The sequence below is a fragment of the Calliopsis andreniformis genome, chromosome 4 (assembly GCF_051401765.1).
Source record: "Calliopsis andreniformis isolate RMS-2024a chromosome 4, iyCalAndr_principal, whole genome shotgun sequence".
Lineage (NCBI taxonomy): Eukaryota > Metazoa > Arthropoda > Insecta > Hymenoptera > Andrenidae > Calliopsis > Calliopsis andreniformis.
This window is the reverse complement of record NC_135065.1, coordinates 6574756-6602170: the sequence shown is the minus strand read 5'-3', so window position 1 is coordinate 6602170 and position 27415 is coordinate 6574756. Positions and strand designations below refer to the sequence as shown.

Sequence of the window (27415 nt, the reverse complement as noted above, 5' to 3'; positions counted from 1 at the left end):
ACCTCTGAAGTAATTTAAAAAAAATTAGGAAAAGCTAGACAGAAATACAGTGTTCAATAACAGATGTTAGAAATTTTAAATGACAATTTCATATGTTAGATTGAGACGAAAATCAAGAATGACAAAATTAAGTTTGAAGTTTCGTTTTAGAGTTATTAATTCTATTATTGAAAAAAATGTCTAAAATACACCAGAAGTGTGTCTGACATGGGACTTGTTCTACTGTCGAAATGCAGTAGTCAGGTCACGCACAGCGAAGACAGTAGAATAAGTCTCAAGTCAGACACATTTCGTAAACATATATTTTCTTAATAATTAATAACTGGAAAAGGAAGCTTGAAACTCAAATCTGTCTATGTTCATTTTCGTCTCTTTCGCTCTTTAAAATTTCCGACATCTGTCGAACATCCTGTACAAAGTATAACAACCATTATAAAGCAACAAATAATAATATCAAACGCACGAATGATTCAAATGCTCGTTGTATTCCTCGAAAATGAAAACACGTAGGTGGCAATAATAACGTGAGCCCACATTATCGAGTGCAGCCTCCGATAATCGATTCAGGCGGAAGAATCGCGTCCTCTGTATCGAGGACACTGGCGTTTCCCACAACGCGGCGTGCATCCCTCTACGTGCATCGCAATGTGCCGTCGTGCTGCATTATGCAATATGTCACCGCCAGGTCATACAGGTCAACACGCTGAAGGAGCACTGTTTCGAAGTTCCCGAAACGTTCGAATTTCCGGGACAAATTGGCATCCCTCCCCCTTCCCAACGAACTACGATCCTAATGTTCAGGGAGCTCAAGCTGATCCCTCTGCCAGAATTAGTGAAGCGATTTGGCTTTATCTGTTTCTACGAGTTCGCCTTGTTTCGCCCCCGATAAGCGGGAAAATATTAATACATGGCGGAAGGCAATAGAAAACGACTTATTGGAAAGCAACAAATTATTGTATAATATGTACAGGGTGTTCCCTATTTTCCTGTACATATTTCGGTAGTATTCTACAAGTATAAATAAGATTGAAATGTCATAATTAGAAGTCTATAAATGAAGTTTGCCTGTTGTTAGGGAGATACTGGTTACTGGGAGTTAAGGAGATATAACAATAATATGATTATTAATTTTCTGAGTTGAATATTGGGCAAGACGAGTTATGTAATGTTCATGTTAAGTAACATAAACATGTAGATTAGGAGATGTTTACTGTTCTGCTGACATTGCTGCATCTGACCTGGTTAATGCACTTCGGCAGTAGAATAAGTCCCAAGTCAGACATAATTTTCGAGCATTTTAGGTGTATGTTTCACAATTACTAACTTTGGAATTGTGTTAAAATTTCGGACGTCTATTATGGAACATCCTGTATAAGAAATCTTTATTAATTTCATATTCCACATAATTATTGTATCCTTCATGGACATTTGCAATTCGAAAGGGAAAGTTGTTTTGTGCTTCCATTGCCTTGTGTTTTATTCTTGAAACGTAACAGGAAAGATAAATATACGTATATGATGAAACTCGATGAATTGCATAATTAAAATTAACAAAAAGGAGCTTCACATCATTAATCATTAGATAAAATATCAAATATTTAAAAAAAAACACATAGTACGAAAATTTCAAAATATCATATAATTTATTAAATTATTGAGGAAAAAATAATTAAAAACAATTGACTCCATATAACGACTTTCTGTTTAATTAAAACAATGAAATATCATATTCAGACAAATAATTGAAAAAAAAATAAAAGTGAATCAAATGTGAACCCGTAATTTTTAAAATTTTGATTTTTTTATAACTTTGTCTACGCCTCTATCTAATTATAATGATATCGTTTTTTTTTAACCATTTATCAACGTAAATAATGTATGGAGTCTCCTTGAGCTAGATGTGAAATTTCCATTCAGTTGGTTTTGAAAGTCGCCGGAAGTTTCTTGTATAAAATACCTTTCCTATGACAAAGCGTGTAAAACACAGGACACGGTTCTGACCTGTCCTTCACCGCTAAAGAATGCATAAAATTGTTATCTTCGCGTGTGCATAAAACAAACATAATCTGTTATCACGTAGGATCGCTGTCCATAAAACCAGAATGAAAAGACGAATATCGTAATGTCAAATATAAATTAAAAATCTTCAATTAACATTACGTATGGATTTCGATGAGTAAGTATAGAAATTTAAATATTGAAATATTCTTACATGTATAATTAAATATTAATATCTAAGTAAGTCGCTAGATCACTTTTAACTTAACTTGTACAATATAGTGTTTGTATAATTGATAAATGCTGCATACTTTTTTCTGTTTTCTATTTTTTATTGTTTACAAATGCTATACATATAAATGTTACATATATTTGGTTTCATGCAAATTTTATCGGTGTAAACTTAGCAAACGAATACTTGAGATACACCTCTATAAGTACATGTCGTGAGATCATAGTATTTTAATTATAAGAGAAGTTTATTGCTAAAAAAGTCATCTATATGTTTCTGAAAACATTTAAAATCAATACGTTCCCAAGTGCATCCACTAAATGCAATTTTATCATTCAGTAGATGTAGTATATTTCACTTCACGCATTTCAAATGTGAGAAAGCGACTCCGTGCAGCACTTTCAATCATCCACCTCAATTAAAGCAATCGTAGTTCATAAGAAAATATTTAATCAATCAAAAAAATTTGAACGAGTAATTCCGCCTCAATCAGAATCTTCTTTCCCTTAAATGAATGTTTTAATTAATAACGAAAGGCAGCGTACTCAGTGAAAAAAGTTAGCGAAACTGTGGAAATGAATCTGCGATCAACGTTTAAAGACGACTGAAACTTTTACATTGGCTCTCCTTAGAAGCGGTTAAAAGTAAACGTCCACAGAGTTTGCCGAATCGGTTGAGACTTCTGCGAACAGCAATCGTTAAAAACACTCGTGCCTGCGAATTCGCGAAGAGAACGCGAATCTTTCAAGGCTACGAGAGACAGGGTTGGGCCACGTCATTACGTAAACATAGAATTTTTTTGAATAAATGAATGAAAAACGCAAGCTGGCGCGCGCATTTTGAAACAGAGAACATTTCGCGATTTCTATTTCCCCCAAGTTGCCTCTCCTCCCTATTTTAATAAATTCATTGAAACCTTGCTGGCGAGGTTTAATTAAAACCTCTGCTATCGAAAGCAATCTAAATATAAAAAGAATATTTCTTGAATATTCGAGAGAACTGAAATGATCGATAATTGATGAGATTGTTGCAGAACAATTAAAATATGAGTGATAGAGGAAATGGGTTTTTGCGAAAAATTTATTTTACGTGGAAATGAGCCTTAAAATGCATAACAGATGATGAAAAAAACAATATCAGATAAGGTACATAGGATCGTAAGAGGAAAGCTATTAATATATTCAATTGTTTGTTACATTTGGGAAATATAAATATTCATAAAAGCATGACTGGATAAGTCCCAAGAAATTTTAATTGATCTCAACAGATCTTGAAAAAACAAAATTTTGGTAAACTCCATAGATCCCAATAACATGAGAAATTTTGAAGAAACTGAAGATCTTCACATCTGGGTGAATCCTGAGAAATCTCCGAGAAATTAGGTGAATCGTGAGAAATCTCAACTAATGTCAACGAATCTTAATGAACCTCCCAAGAAATCTCTATAAATCTGTATTCGCAACAGAGCACAAAATCATTCTTAACAGGAACCACAATATAAAAGAGCACTGTACACAAATCTGTGCACAAATCTCCAAGCACACGTCACATCTACACGTTCCAACTCCCAATTTCCCCATGGCAATATAAAACTGCTCCTCCCTCTTAGAAGGATACACCCTTCCAAAAAATCCAACGCTTCATGTTTCATTCAGATACAAATGTATTCACGCTTCCAGATATGTGCAAAGCAGCGAGGTCATCAGTCTACCCTAATCGTAGCTTAAAAATTCACGTTGTCCAGCTCGCGTACAAGCTTCAGCGTGATCTCCAAGGTGGACGTGTTGGTGTGCCACTTGGCGGACGATGTATTAGGATCAACCGGATGCGGCGTCGCAAGGTGCAGCCGATATCTGGAAAATCGTGACTGGCTTTACGTTCAGGCAGATTTACAGCCTCGTAAAATTGTCAAAGAAATTCCAGCCCTCTTCACCCCAGATACAGAGTCAAAGCAATGAAACTTCGCACGAAATCGCCGATAAATCGTCCGCGCCGTGTACCACGTTTCCCTCACCTTGGACTGCGCACGTCGATCGCCTCGGATTCCACGGAAAGCTCGACCTTGTCGCGTGTCTCCTGCGGCATCTTCACTGAGATGATCAGCCACTCGCAGGAAGCGGAACTCGGCGTTTTGAAGCCCATCTGATTTGTTATTCGTGTCATTCTACATCTCCTTGTTTTATAAGGGACATCACTTAAGCTTCAGTTATTTAAAAACTGCCTATTCTTCAAATTAGCAAACTTCATCAAAATCAACTTCTGGCACTTAAGTGATGTTTCTTGTTAAACCAATTGTAATATTTTTTTTTTAGGTGATGTGGAACAGCTGATGTTGCAGTGAAGTATGATTATTACAACAAGCTGTGTAGGTACCCACTATTTTTTTGTTATTCTATCTTTCAAGTTTTTGGTCTTGAGTGTTCAAATTCATATTCTATAGCTTGTGCAGCTGTAACTGATTATTTGGATGCTGAGAGAAACTAAATGGTGCAGATCAGAAAATGAAGAATTGCAATTTCCCAGAAGCGAAACAAATATTCTTCTTTGTACAAACACGTAGTAGGAATACAAGAAAAAAATGAATCAAGAATTAGAGACCTGTCTCTAAAGTGAAATTCGGAAATAATATAAATATTTCTCCGAAAATACTGACAACCAAATCAAAGTCAATAATTACTTCATAAAGGAAACAAGAATCTCTAGCATAAAACAAATATGCATAGCTTCATTTCAGTGTGCAAGTGAGTGTGAAAATTAGCAAGCATGAACTATTTGCATTCTACTTGCTAATGATCAGAACAAAATCAATTGTCTGAAAACAATGAAAATGCTACCCTCTACACACTATTCGAAATTTGATATAATTTCAAGCTGATAAAAGCTTTCAGTGATCACTTGATTTTATTGTGTCTTCAATAAATATTAATGCAACACTAACTCCCAAGAAGACATCTTCTGCTGTTACTGCTTGTTTAAATTTCATCTGGTATTCTGGCACCTCCCTCGGATCGTAGATTTTCGAATTGTGTACCGGAACTGCTTCAGATGGATGCCAAATATCATCACCCTCGCCTTTCAGGGGTGCATGAGGACCCATGTGCTCCTGAGGCTTCTCATTTTTGGCGCCAATATCACCAGGCCCTTAAAAGTATCTATTTTCCATTATGTGTGTAATCGGTGAAAAAGTATCACTCACTAAATTTATTTTTAATCTAATCAGGCATACAATATCGAAAATATTTTTAATTATTCTTATTTAACCACTCTTCATCAGCCTGGTGATATAGTTGTAACAGTAGCGAACGATAGATGGCGCTGAAGTTATATTACGACAATCGGTAAGTACACAACCTACTTATCGATAATCAATAACAGTCATTTCTATTTTACCATCTGTCGCAAATTATGTATCATTTGAGTATTGTTGAATTTTCAAATTAATTTATTCGGACTGATTATTGATTAAAAAATAATAAGTGCAAGAATAATTGAAATTATATAGTTTTCGTTTTAATCATTGTCAATTTTAGGGATTTTGCATATTAATATAATTTAATACTATAGATTTTTTCCTTTCAATAAAGGACAACTTTCTTTAATTGTAAGTAGAAATTGTATAACCCAATATCTCAAACACTAATTATTAAAAATAATAACCTGTCATTTTTTAATATTCATACTTCTTATTGCCCTATATTAAAATTTCAATGCAATTTTTCGCAAGAAAACCATTAAAAATCGTTACAGAATAAAGTAACATAAAAAACAGAAAGGTTGAAACAATTATATCTCGAAAATTGTTCAACTCACCAAATTTTCGCGCGCCAGCTTGAGGCAAATCATCTTCTGAATCCGAATTATCCTGCAGCGGACTAACTAAATCCTGTAACGCTTTTAATTCCTGGATTCCAAATCGACCTTCCATCTTCTCAATAAACGCAAAACACTTTTCGTCGAAAGGGGTTGATTCCAAAGATGCGAATCAACAAAGATGGTTGTCAAGGTAGCAAATTTTGAATATTATACCGCCAAATGGTCAAAACTAAATTAAATTCGTCTTCGCTGAGAACTGCAGTGCTCACAACATTTTAATAATCACCACGAATACAATAATGATTGAAATAATTAAATAAAAACTGTAAAAGAAGTTATTAAAGTGGCAAATCAATTTAGGATTAAAATGATGCGCGAAGGATGAAATCGCGATAGAATAAAAGGGCAAATGGAGGTATTTTGCAGGTTTGCCAACTGCGATGGGATAACCTTTTCCACGGAAGGATTACTAACATGGCTGACACTACGGGTGAAAAATTATCAAAAAAGTGAGTAAAATAATAATATCGGGAAAATATCCGATTCACGAGCTTGTTTTCTCGTATCTACGCTTGGTAATTTCTTATCTATGATCATAGCTGTAGTATAACCTACATAGGGCAATGACTGATGTCACGGTCTGGCCATCCACGTTGTTTTATGGAGAACCGTCTGCGTTGATGTATTTCTTTCCACGTACTAAATAGTGATAATTTATTAGAACCTATGATTAACTAGACTTATCGTATATAAATCCATATAAATTACTGATGCAATAGCAACGACGCTTTTAATTAATTATGTTGTGTAACATAACCAAAAGTTTCGTTGGTGCGGTACTGCCGGTATTTTTTAGTGCAAAGCCATCTAAATTGCATCAAATAACTATACGTCGTTTTCATACGAAGTGCGTACGATTTAAGGATTGCATTCATTTACGTAAAAGATAGAAGCTACGGCACATTCCAATCATGATTACAGTGAACTGAAAAGACGTCTTAAAGCAGAACAGAAATTGAAAGAGAAGGCAGAGAAGGAAGCAAAAGCACTTGCTGCTGCCGCAGAGAAACCTCAAGTCAAAGCTCAGGATAAAGATGATATCAAAGAAGAAGAAATTAGTCCAAATGTAAATATAATATTAAAAATACAGCTGTTGATTAATCTTTCAATAATAGAACATTTTTAAGCTCATGTTTTACAATTATTGAAATATTATTTTAAAATGTTGTAAGCAGAACCATGGTATAATGTATGCTATATGTATTTGATGATAATATGTAAAATAATAAGAGTCTGTATAATATACAAAAGCTATCACTGAAGGATTAAATTTATTATCTGTAACAATATATGAAAAACAATATATTTAATTTAAATGTTTTATTAAAATGTATTATCTTCTTTTTTCAGGAATATATTAGGCTTAGAACACAAGCAGTCAATCATCTCAAAAGCAAGAATGACAGCCCATATCCTCATAAATTTCATGTATCAACATCATTGGAAACTTTCATTGAGAAATTTAGCAACAGCTTGAAAGATGGAGAAGTATTAGAAAATGAAGTACATAGTCTTGCTGGTCGTGTACATGCAATTAGGGAATCTGGCGCTAAACTTATTTTTTATGACCTCAGAGGAGAAGGACTTAAAATTCAAGTAATGGCTAATGCAAGAAATTTTGTCAATGAAGAAAAGTTTGTCACAGATATTTCCAAAGTAAGAAGAGGTGATATCATTGGTATTACTGGAAATCCTGGAAAAACTAAAAAGGGTGAATTTTCTATTATGGCACATAATATTACCCTTTTAAGTCCCTGTTTGCACATGTTACCAAATCTTTACTTTGGATTAAAGGATAAGGTATAAAAAATGATTGAACTTAAAATATGTTATCCACGCTTACAATTAGTAAAATTAACTATAACGAAAGTATTATCTTAATCAATTAGGAAACAAGGTTCCGTCAACGATATTTAGATCTGATATTGAACGATAAAGTAAGAAAAACTTTCCACGTACGAGCAAAAATAGTCGCGTATGTTCGTAAATTTCTCGATGAACTTGGTTTCTTGGAGGTTGAAACACCAATGATGAACATGATTGCTGGAGGTGCTACTGCCAAACCTTTCATTACACATCACAATGAGTTAAACATGGACTTATACATGCGCATTGCTCCAGAATTATATCTCAAGGTAACAAATAAAAATATACGATTTGGATACAAATACTGTTATATAAAAAATCATTAATATATAATTATTTATATGTTTAGATGCTGGTTGTAGGCGGATTAGATAGAGTATACGAAATTGGAAGACAATTCAGAAATGAAGGAATAGATTTAACACACAATCCAGAGTTTACTACTTGTGAATTCTATATGGCCTATGCAGACTATAATGATTTAATGTCTATCACAGAAGATATGGTATCTGGGATGGTGAAAACTATACATGGTAGTTATAAAATAACGTACCATCCAGAGGGACCAGAAGGAGAAGCAGTAGAAATTGATTTTACTCCACCTTTCAAGCGTGTTTCAATGATGAAAAGTCTAGAAGAAGCATTGAAAGTTAAGTTACCTCCACCAGATGAATTAAACACCCCAGAAGCAACTAAAATGCTTAGTGAACTCTGTGTCAAACATGAAATTGAATGCCCTGCGCCAAGAACAACAGCAAGATTGCTAGATAAAGTAAGATTGCATTAAAACTTTGTAACTTTAGAATAATTATATTTACCCCTGTGTTTCTTTTTAATAGCTTGTTGGGGAGTTTATAGAAGAAACTTGCATCAACCCCACATTCATCTTAGATCATCCACAAATTATGTCCCCATTAGCAAAATGGCATCGTTCTGAGAAGGGTCTTACAGAACGATTTGAATTATTTATTATGAAAAAAGAAGTTTGTAATGCGTATACAGAATTAAACGATCCTATAGTACAAAGGGAAAGGTAATGTTTTAAGTATTAGAAAACTGTTTACAATAATTACCAATAACATAAAAATATGTTCCAGTCAATTTTTATAACAATTCATTTATTATGTGTATAGATTCGAGCAACAAGCTAAAGATAAAGCAGCTGGAGATGATGAAGCGCAGTTAATTGATGAGAATTTCTGTACAGCATTAGAATATGGCTTACCACCAACTGCTGGTTGGGGAATGGGTATTGATCGAGTTACTATGTTCCTCACAGACTCCAATAATATTAAGGTAATTATTCATATGTAAGAATTTAAAAAAATATGCGATACTAAATGTGGATATATGTTTATAGGAAGTACTATTATTCCCACAAATGAAACCAGATGATCCAAACAAAAACAAAGAAGTGAGTGAAAATGATAAAACACAAAATGAAAGTAATACAACTAATGCAGAAAATTGAAATAAGAACTGATATTATGATCTTAATTTCTACATCAACGTGTAAACCATTGGATATGGAATCGAGCAGAAAATAAATGTCACTTCCAAAAATTAATAGTCAATTTCATTATCTTATCATTTTTATTTCATATTTTATATACATTACTCACCATCAAAATAGTATAAATTTACTAAGAACACATCACAAAGTATTAGCATATATTCACACATACAATCTTAATATTCCCTCTGTAATAAATTCATTTAAATATTTAACAGCTTACTTTTCATTTAAAGTTCAATTTTTATTATAAAAAAAAAAGTAAACCATACAGAAAAATAAATAGATATTTACATCAAAAAGTTTGAACAAGCAAGCACTGAATAATAATTGTGTACTTGCAATTCACTGGCAGCTTTTTTATATTGTCAAATATTTAATTTCTAAATAAATACAATGTATACAATAACCATTTACAAAAACAAGGGAAGACCTATTGATTCCTGTTACGTTTATAGTACCTTAAGTTTAACTTACTATCGACAAAAATTGCTAACTTCTCTTTTAAATATTCAGTTAGGTAAAGTTACCAGAGAAACGTTAAAATATTAATTTAAAATGTGACTGATATGTTTCCTGGACACTTATATTGTGGCAGCTTTTTAGTAATTCATATGCTTCATCTTAATAAAAAGTATTAAGAAATTACTTGATAAATTTTTCCCTTAGAGGCATTATCAAGTAATTAATGTTCAGCCTTATCAACTTTCTTCTTCCTCCACATACTTAGTAACAGAGTTGTAATGGGCCCCTAGCTCATACATGTGACGATGATAAGTTAATATCATCTTCTTATCATTATTATAGTTATCTCCAATAATGTATGGAGCACCAGATGCTTGAACAACTTCTATTGGACATTTTAATAGATGTGAGAGAACTTGCAGCTATTTCAAGCAAAAACAATGATATAAGTATGATTGTTGAGAATTTTATTGTACTTTTTTTTTTTAAATTTATGCTTACCTCAATAGCACCACCCCAGGCACTTGTATTTGCTACATCATCACAATATTTATTGTATTGTTCAGGTGAAAGAAGATCATCAGAATCTGGATTGGAAATGAATGGTAAAAATTCATTCATATTTTCTCTTAAATACAAAGCAGTTTTCATTCTGAGTTCTTGGAAAGTCAGTGGTGTTTCTCCTATAACTTTAAGTTGATGTGCAACAGCATTATACAAACTGTAAAAATGATAAAATTAGTATAAAAATATAAATGTTTATACAAATGATCAAATATTTTGTAAATATCTTACCAATGGCCATCACTTGGAATTTCATAAATCATCAAACCACGATCATAAAGAATTTTCTTTATGGTTTGCAATTCCACGTTTCTTTTCCCAAAAACATTTAATGCTTCTTCTTCTATTATTCTTTGATTACGTTCCCTTTCTGCATTAGCCTTTTTATCTCTTCTTCTCTGTGCTTTTGAAACTCTATGTGTTGGTTGTTCACACTGCTTGTCATCTTTTATTTCTTTATTATCACTATCTTTTGTGCTATTATTTTCAACATTATTAATATTAAGATGTGCAACTTTCCATCTAGCCAATTCGTCTTCTTGTCTTTTATCCAAAACGTCTTCTAAGCGGCTGATTTCTTCAGTAACCTCTCTCTTCTTTTTCTTATCGCCCTTGCCGATTGATTTTTTTAAATTTTGTATTTGTGCTAGAATTTTACATATAGCAATTAAATTATTTATATTGTAGACGCGATGTCATAAAAAATGTACTTACTAAATATTTTAAAATACTAACGATTAATGAGCAATATGTGTGAATGTCATGCCTTCAATGATTTTGTGTCGTAAATATAAAAATAAAAATAAAAATTGAAACTTGGAAAAAATTTAATTACCTTGTAATTCTTTCCGTTCTTTTTTATGTTTCTGTGCCAATTCATCCTCTGTTAACATTAACTCTGCCATGTTGAATTTAGAGGTTACTTAGAAAACATACCTTTTATCGAAAGGAAGAAAATCTTGAACACGATGGTCAATGAATAACGTATCACAGCATTTTCATGAATAAATTCTTTGTTTCCAATGTGAAGTAAGTATAGTTTAAAATTTCTCTTAAACTTAAGCCGAATATTTAATGATTTTCAAAGTTTCTTTTATTCTTTTAATCATATCAAATTAACTAATTATACATTTTTTAAGTGTTCAGTTTTTATTTCTTTTTCTTTGTATCACATTAAGTACAAAATTGAGTGTATTAGATACAATAAATATAATAGGATAATGATCGTTCTCATGGAAACGTGATTACATAAAGGCTATTTATTTTATATACATATATCATATCTATATATCTCACAAACTATGCCATAAAGCAAACAGTTTACTATAGACATGTTTAGTCGTTTAGTCGCTCTGATAAACGAAAGTTGGGACATCATCTTAATTATTAATTTAATTATTAAATGTTAAAAATGGCAACAGATGAAAATTCTTGGAGAACGCAAAGTTTTCGGCAAAGTGTAGTTGCGAAAATGTAAGTTAATTTATGTTAAATTTTTAATAGTTAATATTTTATGAGGATACAAATAATATAAAAAATGATTTTAAAGTAACTATTCTAAACGAGTTAATATTAGAGTAATTAAAAATTAGAATCTTTACGCAGTTTGTTATACGAAAAATGTGAATTAATTGAGTTCTTGTATTTACTAAATGATTCCTACGTAGAGATGAAGCTGTACAGATGTCTGGTATGCCCACTACAAGAAATAGTATTGACATGGAAAATCATGTTTTTCAAAAGGCAAAAACTAAGGTTTGTTAGAGTTCTATTTTTTCTTTTTCTTAGTGTGATGAGAGAATTAATTTATATTCCTAATTTATGTTTCTTCATATGTTATTATATGTAGTAGTACAATATTTTGAAGTATGCAAACAAATTGACATTTAATTCCATTCATAATGTATTTTTTCTCATTGTAGGAAGAATATCTAGGTTTCGTGGCAAGGTTGATTCTACACGTCAGAGAACTAAGTAATACATATTAATATGAATATGTAAATTCAAATATGATGTGTTAACTTCTTATTAAACATTATGTCATTTGTCTTTAGACAATAAAAAAGCTGCTGGGGGCACTGCTCCAGGCACAGCTGGTCCTGGAAATCAGGGAATGCCAGATCCAATTGGAGCATTACAAACCTTAGCACGTCAAGGAACTGGCAATAATCAAATGATGAATATGAATGGACCAGGACCTAATCCTCAAGGAATAATTCCACAACCACCTACAAACACAGCTACAAATTGTAAGCATATATATTATTATAATTTTATAACTTTCCATTAAAATAGTCACAACTTTTTATGTTAAAATAAAAAGTAGAATTTCTAATAAGAAAAAAGGTTTTCATGAGAAAGAAAGACTATTTCTCATATTGCATTTTACTTAATGCACAAAGTATTCTGTAATTATTATATTGCTTAAAAAACAGTAATTGCAAATTACATTAAAAATTTCAAAAGATACATGCATTAAATAGAATTGATAGAAACATGATATTTTGTTTTATTAAACAGTTTTCACAGTTAGTGGATACAGCAGACAATAGGTATACATTAATACATACTTACATACATTAATACATACTACAAGGTCTTAAATAGCACAATTTTATTCTTCTATTTCAATAACTTGTCTATAAATAATTATAAAATAAAAGTTATAGTACTATAGGCCATTGGATTTGTCTTGATTTCAGCTATCATTTTGTGGTGAAAAAAATGTGTAGATAAATGCATTTAAAAAAACATCGACGTCTTCGAAATCTCGAAGAAAGACCATTTACTCTTTTAAACCAAACAATATTTTCTTCTGGTATTTTTTTTATCATAAAAAATAAGAGATATTCAAGGTGGTCACGTCAGGTGGGACACCTGTATAATCAGCATTTAGGTCAATGTTGTCTAATAATGCGACTTTACGCATATTTGTTTCCCCTTTCATGCATTCAATTCTGTCTTCGTCTATTCTAACTCGGTAGTACTACGACGCATTTCGAAAATGCCCTTGAATGAAGCAGTGGTACTCAGAATGTTTACAAGACTTAAAGAGGGTGTATATAGAGGATCAAGGAACATAATCATACCAATACTTGAGTTTAAATTTTTATTTTGTATTTGTTATATGCAGTAAATACTATAGAGTAACTATTTTAATGAATATTTCTCTTTTTTCTGTTTTTTATGAAAGAAAACATACTTAACCTAATTATTGCTTTTGCAATAATTTAAAAAAGTGTTTAACTTGTTTACAGAATATACAACAGAGTTTCAAGAATGAACAAATTTACTAACTTTTATTATTCAAATTATTCAAGTTCAGTTGAAGGTGAATGTCCGGGCTACGATTCAGATAATTCTGATACATATAAAAAATTAATGGATTCTCCATCTCAAACTAAATTTCGTCAGTATCTTGAACATAGAAAAGAGGAAGAATTAATATTTGAAAATTGGAAGCTTACAATACATAATAATGCAGATCTTGTAACAAATATTGAACAGCAATGTGGCTTATCAGTTTGTATAGGGGAAAATCGTGTATGTTATTTTTATGAACCTGACACTGAGAACACACCTATACCAGGTATCAGATACAAAATAACATTGGTATATGTTAAATTGTTACGCAAATGGTATATTAGTCCAGGACGCAGTAGAATACCAGAAATAATAGATCTAAGTAATAACATAAGGAATGGTACTTATAATCCTATTGGATCAAGAGTTCTTAAACTTATGTCAAAAGTCAAGAATTTATTAGAAGTATATGTACTAAAATTAATACATTTATACAGAATAATTGATGAAGCTAAAGGAACCTATAAAGATATAGAGTTTGAGCTGAAACCATCTTTAAACAATTTAAAAATAATGTTGAAAGAAAATGCGTGGCCTACAGATATGAAGAAAACAAGTTCTCAAGATATTATTATTATAGAGCTAGCTTTGGATGACACACTAGATGTCGAGAACCTTAACTATGAATGTATATATAAAACATCAATATCAAGAAAAACTGAAAAGATCTTTATAAATAAGTTAGAAGAGAAGTTGAAAATATTTTACACTCTGCCTTTGATACAAGCTTTTGATATTTTTATGAATCCTGAAACTTTTATTGAAAATGAATTTTGAAGAAGCTAGAACATAATGTCTACTATAATACTGTGATTTAAGATCAAATAATTTAAAATATAATATATTTATTTTTATTAAATTTAGTTATTGTCATATTTAATTTTCATCAGAAAGAAGATATCCTTTATTTCCAATTTGTTCATATAATTATATTTTCTATTGTACTATTGTTTTGTACATGTTTGTAATTGAATCGTGCATTAAAAAAGATATACATATTCTATAAAAAATAATATTTATTCTATACATTACTTAGAAAAGAATTTCATTCACGAAAAAATTCGAAGTTGTTAAATAATACTGTTTCTCAAATATACAAGGAATAAAAATTAAATTAAGAATGAAATGAAACATTAAAAGAAATGATACAAGTATTGAAAAGCTGTGAATGAGTATGATTCATATTCCCCACTAATAGGACTTCTACATATACATATAAACAGGACACTCTGTTATTGAATCATACTATCGGTTATGTTTACAAACACTAACATAAATGATGAGTAATAGACGGATAGGTTAGTCATTTCCACGTGTATTCGATAGCTTTTAAAAATTAATTTTCATATTCTGTTTACGATCAATTTTATTACCATGCAATTTAGTAACGAAGTTTCGTATAAAAAAGTTCTGTACGAAATTTTCGATTTATTTCGAGAATTACAGATTGAAACATTTCAAACTTCAGTAATATGACTACATATTTATTGGTAACAAATAATTTAACAAATAATTGATATTATATTATTAATTTTCAGTACTGCAGAGCTTAAACCAACGTCCTGGACAACCTATGACAATGCAAGGCATGCAAAATAAAATGCCAGGAATGGGTATGATGCCTACCCAAACAAGTGGCCCAATGAGTCATATAGGTGCAATTCAGACTATGCAAAATAACTCAATGTTGACACAAATGAATCAAATGGGACAAGGAAATATTCCACAACAAATGAACCAGGTAGTCCCTAATCAAATGGGACAAATTACCACAGGACAAATGCAACAAAACATGCAAGTATGTATTTGTTATGATAAGAGATGTGCATATTTAGCATTTCCAATGAATGTATGAATAACTAACGAATTATAATACTTTTCAGACTCAAATGCAAAATCAATTGTCCAATCAAATAGGGAATCAAATTGGTGGTGCTATAAGTGGGATGCAAACTAGCATGCCACAACAGATGAATCAAATTGCTCCAGGACAATTAGGTCCTGGTCAAATGCAACAACAATTGAATCATATGCAAAGAAAGGTACATGAACGAAGAATCAATAGCATTATTTTAAGATATATTTATAATTATTATATGTATAATTATTTTCAGTCAGCTGAAATGATAAACACTGGATTCCCAGGGCCTCGAAATGTTACAGCAAATCAATTTTTACGACAGAGTCCATCACCATCTGCTCCTAGTCCAGCTGGCATAGGTGCTCCATCAAGGTTACTATTGTAGAATTATTTTTACTAATACAGTAATGTATTGCCATACATTTAAACATGTATCATAAATTACAATCGTAAAAAATGTACTTGCAGCAATCAAATGGTAGCATCTCCTGCATTAGTTCCATCGCCAAGCCCACAGCACGCAATAATGGCAGGACCACAGCGATCTGCGGGTATGTTAAAATAATTTGTGACGTGAACACTCAAATTTTAAATTTCTATGGTTGAAGATAACAATAAAAAATTGATATTCGTTTAGGTATGGCACCGTCTCCTAGTAGCTCTTTAAATACACCTGGAGGTGTTGGAGCTACCCCAAGTCCTCAGCAGGAAGATCAAGCATATAGAGATAAAGTTAGACAATTAAGTAAATACATTGAACCCTTACGAAGAATGATTGCTAAATGGGGAAATGATGGAAGTAAGTAACTTGAACTATTTCCAAGTTATAGGTAGTAATATTAATACATGGATATAAATACGTCTTCTTACATCCTACAGATGTCGATAAATTAAGCAAAATGAAGAAGCTGTTAGAAATTCTATCGAATCCCAGTAAACGTATGCCAATGGAAACGTTATTAAAATGTGAAGCAGTCCTCGAGAAAGTAGATTTCAAACGAAATGATGCTAGTGTAGGAGCTCCTGTAACAACACTGAAAGAACATCACTTCTTCAGTCCACTGTTAGAAGCAGTGAGCACTCACCTCCAAAGTCCAGTTGTAAACCACACATTACAACGTACTTTTGGTCCATGTTTAGAAGCTTTATTTGGCCCAGAAATAAAGTAAATAATATTTACATTTCTTTATAAATAATTGTATTATAAAATATTACATAATAGAACTTCTTCTTCAGGAATCTACCACCGCCGTTGAAGAAACAAAAATTAGAAGATTCTCCTAGCGATATACCAGACGTATTACAAGGAGAAATAGCTCGATTGGATCAACGGTTTAAGGTAATTTGTTTGTTTTTACGTTACGCTTTTAAACATATTCTAAAAGCTTATATCACATTATTACACGTACATATAGGTCAGTCTTGATCCAGCACAACAAAGTGGGTCAAAGTGTATTCAGTTGATATGCTGGTTGGACGATCGTCATCTTCCATGTGTTCCGCCAGTATCAGTTACGGTTCCCGCGGATTATCCCTTAACGCCACCGCGTTGCGTTATGGCCCCTCATGAATATGCCACAACTTTCCTCTGTGCTGTTCAGAAGGCATTGAATGCTCGCATAACAAAACTTCCCCGTCGATTTTCTGTATCCCAACTGCTAGATACTTGGGAAATGAGTGTCAGACAAGCTAGTGCACCTTCGCAAACCCCTGTTACTTCTAGCACTGTATTAATGGGTTTATAGTACTCTCTCACATACGAAATATTTTATATACTAAAATAATTACAAATGGATTGTGCTACGTTTGTCTGTTATTTATGTATTTAATATCGCCTAATCGAGCAATCATATTGATGTATATTCGTTGTCAATTGAATTAACTGCAATGTAAATATTTCTAATATTTAAATTTGATATGATTTCATTTTACGCAAGCATTGACTAAAATATGTAATTATTTAATGGTTCTGTGTTATGCGTATGTATATTTTTGTTTAAATAAATTTAGTGTTATTTGTATTTTTTTAATTATTTTACATCAAAATCGTTTGTTTATATAACAATTGCGTTACAATAAATTTAAGTAAATGAAATAACACAAAACACTGTCTATTTCATTAATTTTCAGTAAAAGAAATATTAGTGTTCAAATATCGTACATGTTAGGGAGAATGTAAAATGTCCCTATTCTGTCCTTTACCTACTCCATGTTTCAATTTCGAAAGGCATTTCTACATTGTCGATAATCAGTGCACGTATCCATAGTAATAAGAAATGTATAAACTATAATACTATACAATTTTGATCGAATTATATGGTGCGCTCTTAACCTAGGAGAATCTGTATGAGTGATCGCAAGTGCTCATTTATACTGAGCAAAACCTGACTGAGAAAACTTAATAATGTTCAGTATTATATTTTTTATTCTATTGTTAAACAAATTTTATAGCACATATTGTGAAAATAATATTGATATTGATACAAATGGCTACATTGTTTACTGTCCATGTATGGGTAAGATTAAAATTATATTTTTATATCTAGTCATATAATCATTTCTCCTAAAAGATAATAATCTGTTTAAACTATTAATATGGCTATATATTTCAGGAAGATTTGGAAATCAAGCAGATCACTTTTTGGGTGCCTTAGGATTTGCAAAAGCATTAAATCGAACTTTAGTTCTACCACCATGGGTTGAATACAGGACTGGAGAAACTAGATCTGTTAGTAATCAACATTGTATTTTTACCAATTAAGACCATTGCATTTTTTATAACTAAATATTTTTCATTTATTTTGCAGATACAAGTACCTTTTGATACCTATTTTAATGTTTCACAAGTACAAAGCTGTCATAAAGCAATATTAATGGAAGATTTTATGCAAGATATTGCACCAAGTATATGGCAGCCTAAGGAAAGAGTATGTAAGTTTTGGATGTTAAATGAAAAGACTAAATATTCTTCTGAGACAAACTGTTACTTTCAGCTTTCTGTTATTCTGCACGTGGTAAAGGAGACTCGTGCAATGCTAAGGAAGGAAATCCATTTGGTCCATTCTGGGATACCTATAACATAGACTTTGTGAAGTCAGAATTTTATGGTCCTCTTCATTATGATGTTTACCACACAGACATGGCAATACAATGGCGAAGACAATACCCAGCAGTACATTGGCCAGTTTTAGCATTTACAGGTGCACCTGCCAGTTTTCCTGTTCAGCTGGAAAATAAAAAGTTACAGAAATGTCTTGAATGGAATACAGCTATGCTGAATAAAGCAAAAACATTTATAAAACAAAAGTTGCCAAAGGGAGCATTTGTAGGAATTCATTTACGCAATGGAATTGATTGGGTTTGTATTTATATTAAAAATAATATTATATAACAGTATATTAAAATGATATAAAGATTCAATATACAATGCATTTTTTATAGGCTCGTGCTTGTGAATTTATATCAAGTACACCAAATCTCTTTGCCGCGCCTCAGTGTCTCGGCTATCGAAACGAGCGGGGAAAAGCAACCTCAGCTATGTGTTTGCCATCGTTTGATTTGATAGTACGTCACCTTAAACGTGTTATACGCAATGGGAATGACATCAAATCAGTATTTGTAGCATCTGACAATAATTATATGATTGAGGAACTTACTAAAGCTCTAGCACGTATGGAGGTAAGAAATCTATAATTGTGTTTCATAGTAATATAGTTTAAATACAATAGTTTTATAAAATTCCTCCTCATATTATAGGTACCAGTTTTTAAACAAGATTCACCTGCATCACCTCATTTAGATTTAGCTATTCTGGGGAGGGCAAATTATTTTATAGGAAATTGTATTTCATCTTTCTCAGCTTTTGTTGCAAGAGAAAGAGAAACTAAAGGGTATCCAACATTTTTCTGGGGCTTCCCTACTGAAAGATCTTCAGCTTCCATTGCACACGAAGAATTGTAATAAAACAGTTTGTACTTTCTTAAATAATTTACTTTTATCTCGTCCCAATTTCAATTATTGATAATCAATAAATGGAAATTTATAATATCTCATTTGTATTACCTTTTCTACGTAAAAGATTTTATAAAATATAAATTCTTACATTTGATTAACAAACAAATGATTTTATGCATTTTAAAATATGAAGTACTTATAGTGATATACCCTATTACTTATATTTTTTATACTACTGATATTTGGATTTCGTACGTTTATATGCTTAAATAAAAACGTAGTACTTATAATTTTTAAACTTTTAAATATTAAAAAAGTAACGAGTAAAAAATTTTTTCAAGTAAAGTTTTTACAATCCTACAATTATTTTCGTAAGAATGAAACATTATAAAGTATTAACATCTTAAATATGTAATAAATTAAATTTTGTAATACGGATTGCATTTTATAATAATTTTATCCTGTATTAACTTCATTAAAACATTTTATTTATAAACTAATTTATAATATTTCTTTTTCTTTTAAATATCGACGTTCAAAATTACCACTTCGTAATATAGTGCAAATATTCGCTGAAAGATATCGCGCACGTCGTGCAAGTGAATAAAGTGGGTGTTTAGTGACAATCTGTTATCTGTATACGGACTAAATCTTGATATTTCGAACCTAAATAGCTTCTTCTGTCACTTGTCAGTGAACACAAGATATTTTGCATTATTCTAAATAATTTAGAAGTTCACAATATTTCTTGACTTATTGTCAGATGCAAAAAATGGCCGATCCTAAATACGCCGATTTACCTGGCATCGTAAGTGTTTCATATGTTTCGTATTAAAACTATGTCAAAATACTTACATTCGATAAACTCAAATTACATTTCCAATTTTAGAACTTTATTGAATAATATAGTTTTAATAAATACAACTTCAGTATAATTTTATATGCTATACACTATTTGTTATATTGGTTTTATTTGTTTCTACCCTTATCGTAATTTGTAATAATACTGTATTTTACATAAATAGGCATATGATCAAGTTGATGTGTATGAAACAACTGATTTACCTGAATGTGAACAGTTTCAAATTTATTCAGAGGTATGATATGAAATATTCATAATTTATAATTTAGTATTATATAATAAATGATTATTTAATACCATACTTTACTTTTTAGGATGAAACTGATACCATAGAAAAATTACATATTAGTGCTACAGAAGCATTTAACAAGTTTAAAGGTAAACATGTTGTCAATAAAGGAATTGATTTCTCAGACCGTATATCGCTCAAACCAAGGACAGGCTATAAGTAAATGTTTTTTTTATATAAATACATGTAAAGCTGCAATTTGGATTTGTCAAACTATATACAAAATTTTAGGTTTGGAGATTGGGAACTACCTAGGGATGGAGAAAAAGAAACACCAATTCAAAAGTATCAACGTTTACAATGTGAAATTAAAGATTTATATGAGGAAGTAAATGATATAAAGGTATCAAAGGATTTATTTCATTCTTTATCAAAGTATTATTTGTAATGTGGCAATGCTTTATGATAATCATGTAAAATAGGACAAGGCAAAGGATGAAGAAGAAACCAAGTCTGTTCTTGACATAATCTCTCAAGTGCAAGTTTTAGAAAAACAATTAGATGCCTTAAAGTTGGATGAATGTTTGGGTGCTGATCTTGTTGCAATTTTGTCAGATCCACAAGGCACAAGACTGAAGTAACATAGTTTATATTACCTTTAATATTTCAAAGAGTTACAGTTTCTCTATCAATTAATATTTCAGGCAATTGGTGTCACAAATAGAAGCATTTAAACAAACCAGTATTCTTGCCTCTGAAACTGATTCAAAGGAACAGAGTACAGAAGTGGGAAAATCAACCGAACCTAATGTACTCAAATATCAGATGAACTACCTTCCAGAAAAAGCAAGAATGCAAGAAGCAGCAAGAATTGCATTACTTGAACAACGGCTTTGCACTCTGGAAAATGTTATTGGAACAACCAGTGACAAACTTTCCAAATTCTCACAGGTACAGTATGTGTTTTTGGTTTAACTGTATCTGTCTACATTAACAGATTGTTTATAGTAACAATTTTTCTACAGAATCTTAAATGTCAAGGAGTGATGGAAGCTGTCCAAGAGTTAGGAGCAAAAGCATCATTATTAGACACATATCAGTTAGACATAATTGAAAGTCGATTAGCTTCTTTAATTCATAGGATGGATACCATTGCACAAAAGAAGACTCAATTAGCTCTGGATTCAGAGCAAGAGCAAAAGGTATATTATTATTCGTAAATTAAAATATTTAATATGCATGAAATCACAGTTCAAAACTTTTTCAGATTTCGGAAATGTACGATATAATGAAACAAACGGAAACATTGTCTCAAATTCTACCTCAAACTGTAAATCGAATGTTGGCTTTAAGTGCTATACATCAACAAGGTATATTTTTAATTACAACGATATTTGTATAAAAAATCTGTTATATGTAACATTTTTTTAATGCATTTTTCAGCTGCTGAATTTAATAAATCTCTAGCGCGTTTGGAAGAATTACAGTCACAAATTACTACCGATTTGGAAAGTAACAAATCTCTCTTAAAGGGAGTACAAGATAGCTTTGCATCAAATTTGGATATTATAAAAAACAATATAGAGTCGTTAGATGAACGTATTAAAAAACTTAACAAGTGATAATGTAGAGTAATAAAAAATTCGTTATAGATTCATACAAACTTTTTAATACATATTTATTAAATATTTAAATTATATTTATCAATACTTTTTAAATTGCTGGCAGTTTGGTATCATCGTCACGCATTGCATTTTCAACATACTTTTTTACCAAAGTTGCATCAAGTTGTTACTTTTGAACATAGTATTTTAAATAATACAAATTAATTATTCTTGTATGTTATACAAACAAAAAACTTATAAATTGTATAAATACTGCAAATTAAAAATAAACTATGATTATGCTTTTCCAGTATATACAGTAAAAAAGGAAGTTGTTTATTTTAATTAGGATAGGGAGAATGATTGAAAAATATACTCTTAAAATATTTGTATGTTTTATATTTATTTAAAATTAATTAGAATCGTAGTTTCTGGAAGAACCATTTGTTTTTACCAGATTTGTACCTGCAAAAAAACATTTATATAGTTTATCTATCTAATAATATTAGAATAAAATACAGTATTGGAAAATTGTACATACTTTTCTTCAAATTTAACACGTGTTTGGAAACGGATCTTCTTGCGCTTCATTGGGTCCTTCAAATCTTTAGGTGTTAGTTTCTCCCAATGCAAGTCAACAGTGTATCTTGTTGGCATCAAATGATTATAATTTAAAATCTGTAATATTGGTAATGTAACTTTTACAATTATTATTGAACACATTAAAGGTAGTTATTGAATTTGTAAATATTTATAAAAAAAATTTACAAGTATTCAGAATCAAAAGATTTAAAAAATCTTAAATAATATTTGCCAGACTTACCTTTACAAATGGTTTAATCTTAGAACGTTTGTGAAGTTTTGCTTTGCCCATCCTTTTATGTACTTTGCGTGGATATCGGTCAATGCCTGCAACCATGGCATGTCCATATTGTTTTTCTGTAGTACCATCATCATAGTTACGCATGACAATGGCTTTTCTTCCAGCGTATCGGCCACTGAGGACCAACACGACTTTCCCTGTCTTCATAATCTTCACCATCTTGAAGATATGTACTGCAAAAAAAAAAATTTACAGAATTAAATTTTCAATGTGAGAACTAATAGAAAAAAATATAGCCATTTGTCACAACTGTGCAATTTTAGAAAAATTATAAAGCAATGTTTTAAGTCAATAATTCGAATAGCACTTGTCTCTAAAGGCGCAGTATCTATATTAGTAACTGTAAACACTGTACTCGAGAATATCAGATAACCTCTCATATATGATGATTATTTTTTTCCACAACTTAAAAATAAAAAATTAGATAAAATAAAGGTTTCTCCAAATATCTAAAGCTAAAATAATACATACAATCTTATGTATAACTGAATATAAACAAAGTTATTGCATTTGTTGATACACTCAGAAACCTGTTATTAAAATTGTCCTAAGGGAAAAATGTTTCGTACACCAAAAATATCGGATTCTGCACTAATCGAAACAATGGTACATGTACAAACGAATTATCTTATAGTTTTCCGATGTTTTTGGATTACTTTCTACAATGACAATTACCACACACCTCACGGCTTTTCACACCGGAAAAAAGGAAGTTAACCTAACATTTGATCACTGAACCATTCCCTGTTTCAAACAAAAACTGTAGATGTCGCGCCATTAGACATCCGGCGATAACTTTAACCAATCCAACGTCGTGGTTTAAATGACGTTCAACAAAATTGTTTCTTGATAGAGAATTTTGCTCGGACCGGCATTGCTTATCGATATAAAGTACAAATTTCTTCTACTTTTTTTTATGTAAGTCTATCACACGATTTTCGTAATAGCGTGCAATCAGTTCTGGAAAGGTTCAATTACATAATTCGCAAAGCAGTAACGTAACATTGTTGAGCAAAAACGAATGAAATCGTTGCCAAATATCTAAACTTTTCGAGAGTTCGAGAATAATCCCGACGATTTTCTCGATACATCGAAATGATTGGTCGGCATAAGTAGCTTCCTGCTAGCTTGTATCTTGCACGAGGGATGTTAATAGGCATTATTTTACTCTGGTAGTAGAAATTTTATTAAGGGCAGAGGTGTCGTGCGGTCCGATCATTTCGAAAGACTGCTAGTGGTGATATTCGGTAGCGAGTGTGAACCGAAATAAGTTAGCGTAATGGCATTGAACCCTCAATATGAAGTTATTGGAAAGGGTTTCGTGCAGCAGTATTATGCACTGTTTGACGACCCCGCTCAAAGACCAAATTTAATAAATATGTATAATGTGAGTTCTGATTGCTTGCAATAGCCTATTATTATCCACGTTGGTCATTTTTAATATAATTGTTCAATATTACATTTTGCAGACAGAGACGTCTTTTATGACATTTGAGGGTTTGCAAATACAGGGTGCTATTAAAATCATGGAAAAATTAACTGTAAGTATGCAAGGTGAATGTATATAGTATATTAATTATATTGCACTTTTGCTACTATGTTTCTTTCCAAGTATGCTTTTATAAGAATGAGTAAATTACTAAAAAGGCAATTAGATTATAAGTCAATAAGAATAAAAGTACAGTGTAGTATGTTTTTCTGCATTAACTATAAATTTTCAACTTCCAGAGTTTAACGTTTCAAAAAATAAATCGAATAATAACTGCCATTGATTCGCAACCAATGTTCGATGGCGGTGTACTCATTAATGTTTTAGGAAGGTTGCAGGTAAGCTAAATTATATATTATATTTATTATTTGAATATTGTAAATGGACAGAAGGCTTCATATATGAATATGCAAAATCTAGTAGCACTTTGTATATGTATATTACTAAAAATTTATCAAAAAGATTTTTCTAAATCAGTACGTAAAGAAATTCTTATTCCAATTGGTTCAGTAATTTAATTCTGTATTACTATATATCTCTTAATGTTTAATATGTTTTTAAAAATAAAAAATTTTGGCTTCGATATCTTTTTTTTTTTAAATACTTGGTATTCGTTCACACATTATATTTTATTGGCTGGACATGTTACACAAATGTGTACTGTACTGCCTTACATTTTTTGTGCTGCCATAAGAAGATAGAGATTGAGCTATGACTAATGTCCAGCAACAATCTCTCTATATACCTACCTCCGCAAAGAAGATGAAATAAGAAAATTCAGTCAGTGATTGTTGATGATTGGGCAGACTGATGAGGATCAGCCCCATGCATACATCCAGACATTTGTCCTGAAGCCAATTGGCACGAGCTTTTACGTGCAGCACGACATCTTCAGACTTGCGTTGCACGACACGGTTTAGACGTCAGGTACTGATCTTCCATTGATCTTCGTACCATGGTACAGGCAAGCCCGATACTAATTCTGAGTGTCTACACTTGCTTTGTGTTTGCCAAAATACCTGCTTGTTATTAACCTTCACTGAACCATATATTTTTTGTCATGTTGCTTTTGTGCATATTGTAATGTACCATAGAAGACAATTTTTTTACATCAGTTAGTTTTAATACATATTTTAATACACATAGCTTATATATTTTTTTAATATTTAGTACAATCACTTAGATTTAGTAAAATTTATTAACTTCAGCTTTAGATATTTTTATTAAACATTCAGTTGAATAAGATGTAACTTAATTTCTATAACAGTACAAGAAACTTTAAATTGCTGAACTGACAGGAATAATATATATTTCTGTTTAAGTAAATATATATATTATTTAATTCTTTATCTTAAGTAATAAAACAACAAATATAAAAAGTTCTAACAAGTAAGTAAAACCACATAATTGTAAAAAGTATAATTAAGAGGTTAATATAATTTTTTCTAATTTAAAATAGTTAATTTTTTTTGTTAAATTATATGTAAATTTAATTAGTATAACCTTTTAAAATAATTAAAATTGTTTAGTGACAAACAGTGAAAATAAAGTAATTTTTAAATTAATCTTAATATTGTTAGACGGTAAGTTTATCATTATAGTCCTATATAATTTTTTATAACATTTGTTATATAAGATTACATTGTTATAACATAATTGTTAATGATATTATTGACTATGTTTAATTATAATTTATCTTATTTATTTAACATTAATCTTTAAAGTATTCTCATTCTTTTTGAGACAAAACATGTTTAAGAAGAAGCTCCATAAGATATACTATAATAATGATTACTTAGTTTTTAATCATAATTGTTTATATTTTGAAAAATTTTAATCCATGTAAATAGTATTTACATATTTTGTAATGGGAAAAAGGAATAAACTTAAATATACATTTGATTGCAAAAGTTTGTATCATTATACGTTGTTATCCATATTTTAGACTTTAATATTAATTATTTTCTATTTGAATTCATTTCTATTGAAAACCTATAAATAGCAAAGGAGGAATGTTGCTCAATATTTTGACTTATATTTCTGTGTAAAATATATATTTATAATTTTATTACAGGCAGATGAAGATCCACCACATGCTTTCTCACAAATTTTTGTGCTGAAACCACTGGGGAATTCATTCTTTTGTCAACATGACATCTTTCGCCTTGGCATTCATGATACTGCATGAAGATAAATATTTGCAAAAGTTCATCATGAGCAATGGCAGGCAGATATTTGAGCCATGGACTCCCCAGAAACTGAAATAAGTGAGCTACTTTCTCATTAATACCCTTTGTCATTACATATTATTCCATTCTTTCTAGACATTGCAGTTTTTATATGAAAAAACATATTCGCTTATATCTTGGCCATGAAAAAAAAAAAGGCATTAAAAATAGACACAGTTTACTAATTATCTCGCTTCCTTTAATTCCTTTATTCTGAGATATGCCTATTATTAATTACACACTGAATAGTATAATACTGCAATACAATACAATGATATTATATATTTGATTTAAATAGTTGACTATTACGCTTCAAATTGTATTGTTACATATTTCAAATTTTCATGCTGTGTGTATTTTTGTAAAACATATTGGCCATTAAACACATCTGGAATAATCTAATGTTAGTTTCCATTCTCCAATGTGCAACA

General features: G+C 30.8%; 9 protein-coding genes across 13 annotated transcripts; 6 read left to right on the top strand and 3 right to left on the bottom strand.

The window, feature by feature from the left end:
• Positions 1-3953: 3953 nt before the first annotated feature.
• On the bottom strand, positions 3954-6155 carry Dnaaf6 (Dynein axonemal assembly factor 6). The gene is made up of 4 exons (XM_076376906.1): positions 6041-6155; positions 5169-5371; positions 4245-4372; positions 3954-4083 (listed from the first exon to the last, which is right to left on the bottom strand). Exons 1-4 carry the CDS (start codon positions 6153-6155, stop codon positions 3954-3956), a joined length of 576 nt encoding a protein of 191 aa, XP_076233021.1.
• A 347-nt stretch (positions 6156-6502) lies between these two features.
• Positions 6503-9536, top strand: Lysrs (Lysyl-tRNA synthetase). Of its 2 annotated transcripts, none has more exons than XM_076376630.1 (8): positions 6503-6552; positions 7025-7169; positions 7454-7903; positions 7993-8238; positions 8319-8741; positions 8809-9002; positions 9103-9265; positions 9330-9536. In XM_076376630.1, the coding sequence occupies exons 1-8, from the start codon at positions 6518-6520 to the stop codon at positions 9438-9440; spliced, it is 1767 nt and encodes a 588-aa protein (XP_076232745.1). In that variant the 5' UTR covers positions 6503-6517; the 3' UTR covers positions 9441-9536. The 2 variants fall into 2 exon arrangements, with proteins under 2 accessions (XP_076232745.1, XP_076232744.1); XM_076376629.1 differs by lacking the exon at positions 6503-6552 and adding an exon at positions 6630-6950.
• Positions 9537-9699: 163 nt separating this feature from the next.
• On the bottom strand, positions 9700-11505 carry LOC143178135 (deubiquitinase OTUD6B). The gene is made up of 4 exons (XM_076376631.1): positions 11347-11505; positions 10743-11157; positions 10449-10668; positions 9700-10369 (listed from the first exon to the last, which is right to left on the bottom strand). Exons 1-4 carry the CDS (start codon positions 11414-11416, stop codon positions 10184-10186), a joined length of 891 nt encoding a protein of 296 aa, XP_076232746.1. The 5' UTR covers positions 11417-11505; the 3' UTR covers positions 9700-10183.
• A 347-nt stretch (positions 11506-11852) lies between these two features.
• Med15 (mediator complex subunit 15) lies at positions 11853-17739 on the top strand. Its single transcript, XM_076376704.1, has 12 exons — positions 11853-11984; positions 12179-12266; positions 12434-12485; positions 12566-12760; positions 15413-15672; positions 15758-15916; positions 15989-16107; positions 16204-16286; positions 16373-16534; positions 16615-16900; positions 16972-17074; positions 17151-17739. Exons 1-12 carry the CDS (start codon positions 11914-11916, stop codon positions 17478-17480), a joined length of 1908 nt encoding a protein of 635 aa, XP_076232819.1. The 5' UTR covers positions 11853-11913; the 3' UTR covers positions 17481-17739.
• Positions 13567-14651, top strand: LOC143178224 (uncharacterized). Its single transcript, XM_076376754.1, has 2 exons — positions 13567-13657; positions 13769-14651. The coding sequence occupies exon 2, from the start codon at positions 13791-13793 to the stop codon at positions 14649-14651; it is 861 nt and encodes a 286-aa protein (XP_076232869.1). The 5' UTR covers positions 13567-13657; positions 13769-13790.
• A 316-nt stretch (positions 17740-18055) lies between the features above and the next one.
• O-fut1 (O-fucosyltransferase 1) lies at positions 18056-19796 on the top strand. The gene is made up of 6 exons (XM_076376705.1): positions 18056-18251; positions 18348-18463; positions 18543-18666; positions 18729-19093; positions 19177-19413; positions 19492-19796. The coding sequence occupies exons 1-6, from the start codon at positions 18140-18142 to the stop codon at positions 19693-19695; spliced, it is 1158 nt and encodes a 385-aa protein (XP_076232820.1). The 5' UTR covers positions 18056-18139; the 3' UTR covers positions 19696-19796.
• A 530-nt stretch (positions 19797-20326) lies between these two features.
• On the top strand, positions 20327-22584 carry Dctn2-p50 (dynactin subunit 2). The gene is made up of 9 exons (XM_076377043.1): positions 20327-20497; positions 20715-20786; positions 20866-20999; positions 21072-21183; positions 21263-21417; positions 21485-21731; positions 21806-21982; positions 22048-22150; positions 22224-22584. The coding sequence occupies exons 1-9, from the start codon at positions 20453-20455 to the stop codon at positions 22400-22402; spliced, it is 1224 nt and encodes a 407-aa protein (XP_076233158.1). The 5' UTR covers positions 20327-20452; the 3' UTR covers positions 22403-22584.
• Positions 22585-22768: 184 nt separating this feature from the next.
• On the bottom strand, positions 22769-24031 carry Rpl27 (ribosomal protein L27). 2 transcript variants are annotated; one of them, XM_076377045.1, is made up of 4 exons: positions 23950-24031; positions 23208-23440; positions 22926-23062; positions 22769-22849 (listed from the first exon to the last, which is right to left on the bottom strand). In XM_076377045.1, the coding sequence occupies exons 2-4, from the start codon at positions 23424-23426 to the stop codon at positions 22801-22803; spliced, it is 405 nt and encodes a 134-aa protein (XP_076233160.1). In that variant the 5' UTR covers positions 23427-23440; positions 23950-24031; the 3' UTR covers positions 22769-22800. The 2 variants fall into 2 exon arrangements, with proteins under 2 accessions (XP_076233160.1, XP_076233161.1); XM_076377046.1 differs by having other exon boundaries at positions 23943-23951.
• A 218-nt stretch (positions 24032-24249) lies between these two features.
• Positions 24250-27377, top strand: Ntf-2 (nuclear transport factor-2). Of its 3 annotated transcripts, none has more exons than XM_076377048.1 (5): positions 24250-24654; positions 24737-24808; positions 24996-25094; positions 25563-25720; positions 26831-27377. In XM_076377048.1, the coding sequence occupies exons 1-4, from the start codon at positions 24547-24549 to the stop codon at positions 25674-25676; spliced, it is 393 nt and encodes a 130-aa protein (XP_076233163.1). In that variant the 5' UTR covers positions 24250-24546; the 3' UTR covers positions 25677-25720; positions 26831-27377. The 3 variants fall into 3 exon arrangements, with proteins under 3 accessions (XP_076233163.1, XP_076233162.1, XP_076233164.1); XM_076377047.1 differs by having other exon boundaries at positions 24254-24654; positions 25563-25683; positions 26831-27364; XM_076377049.1 differs by lacking the exon at positions 25563-25720 and having other exon boundaries at positions 24256-24654; positions 26831-27357.
• Positions 27378-27415: the final 38 nt, after the last annotated feature.

Bases quoted from the DNA above. Each gene is read 5' to 3' on its own strand.
- Dnaaf6 (XM_076376906.1), bottom strand. From the start codon at position 6,155: ATGGAAGGTCGATTTGGAATCCAGGAATTAAAAGCGTTACAGGATTTA. The intron at 4,373-5,168 runs GTTAGTGTTGCA...ATAACAAATCAG, and splicing joins CAGAAGATGTCTTCTTGGGA to ATGGGCTTCAAAACGCCGAG. The intron at 4,084-4,244 runs GTGAGGGAAACG...ACGATTTTCCAG, and splicing joins ATCGACGTGCGCAGTCCAAG to ATATCGGCTGCACCTTGCGA.
- Lysrs (XM_076376629.1), top strand. From the start codon at position 6,844: ATGTTGTGTAACATAACCAAAAGTTTCGTTGGTGCGGTACTGCCGGTA. The intron at 6,951-7,024 runs GTGCGTACGATT...TCATGATTACAG, and splicing joins ATACGTCGTTTTCATACGAA to TGAACTGAAAAGACGTCTTA. The intron at 9,003-9,102 runs GTAATGTTTTAA...TTATGTGTATAG, and splicing joins CCTATAGTACAAAGGGAAAG to ATTCGAGCAACAAGCTAAAG.
- LOC143178135 (XM_076376631.1), bottom strand. From the start codon at position 11,416: ATGGCAGAGTTAATGTTAACAGAGGATGAATTGGCACAGAAACATAAA. The intron at 11,158-11,346 runs GTAATTAAATTT...GTAAAATTCTAG, and splicing joins AGAACGGAAAGAATTACAAG to CACAAATACAAAATTTAAAA. The intron at 10,370-10,448 runs GTAAGCATAAAT...TGCTTGAAATAG, and splicing joins CCTGGGGTGGTGCTATTGAG to CTGCAAGTTCTCTCACATCT.
- Med15 (XM_076376704.1), top strand. From the start codon at position 11,914: ATGTTAAAAATGGCAACAGATGAAAATTCTTGGAGAACGCAAAGTTTT. The intron at 12,486-12,565 runs GTAATACATATT...ATTTGTCTTTAG, and splicing joins TCTACACGTCAGAGAACTAA to ACAATAAAAAAGCTGCTGGG. The intron at 16,901-16,971 runs GTAAATAATATT...CTTCTTCTTCAG, and splicing joins TTATTTGGCCCAGAAATAAA to GAATCTACCACCGCCGTTGA.
- LOC143178224 (XM_076376754.1), top strand. From the start codon at position 13,791: ATGAACAAATTTACTAACTTTTATTATTCAAATTATTCAAGTTCAGTT.
- O-fut1 (XM_076376705.1), top strand. From the start codon at position 18,140: ATGTTCAGTATTATATTTTTTATTCTATTGTTAAACAAATTTTATAGC. The intron at 19,094-19,176 runs GTTTGTATTTAT...CATTTTTTATAG, and splicing joins TACGCAATGGAATTGATTGG to GCTCGTGCTTGTGAATTTAT. The intron at 19,414-19,491 runs GTAAGAAATCTA...CTCATATTATAG, and splicing joins AAGCTCTAGCACGTATGGAG to GTACCAGTTTTTAAACAAGA.
- Dctn2-p50 (XM_076377043.1), top strand. From the start codon at position 20,453: ATGCAAAAAATGGCCGATCCTAAATACGCCGATTTACCTGGCATC. The intron at 21,418-21,484 runs GTAACATAGTTT...TTAATATTTCAG, and splicing joins CCACAAGGCACAAGACTGAA to GCAATTGGTGTCACAAATAG. The intron at 21,732-21,805 runs GTACAGTATGTG...ATTTTTCTACAG, and splicing joins AACTTTCCAAATTCTCACAG to AATCTTAAATGTCAAGGAGT.
- Rpl27 (XM_076377045.1), bottom strand. From the start codon at position 23,426: ATGGTGAAGATTATGAAGACAGGGAAAGTCGTGTTGGTCCTCAGTGGC. The intron at 23,063-23,207 runs GTAAGTCTGGCA...CCAATATTACAG, and splicing joins AGATTAAACCATTTGTAAAG to ATTTTAAATTATAATCATTT. The intron at 22,850-22,925 runs GTATGTACAATT...GTTTTTTTGCAG, and splicing joins CGTGTTAAATTTGAAGAAAA to GTACAAATCTGGTAAAAACA.
- Ntf-2 (XM_076377048.1), top strand. From the start codon at position 24,547: ATGGCATTGAACCCTCAATATGAAGTTATTGGAAAGGGTTTCGTGCAG. The intron at 24,809-24,995 runs GTAAGTATGCAA...TTCAACTTCCAG, and splicing joins AAATCATGGAAAAATTAACT to AGTTTAACGTTTCAAAAAAT. The intron at 25,095-25,562 runs GTAAGCTAAATT...ATGATTGGGCAG, and splicing joins ATGTTTTAGGAAGGTTGCAG to ACTGATGAGGATCAGCCCCA.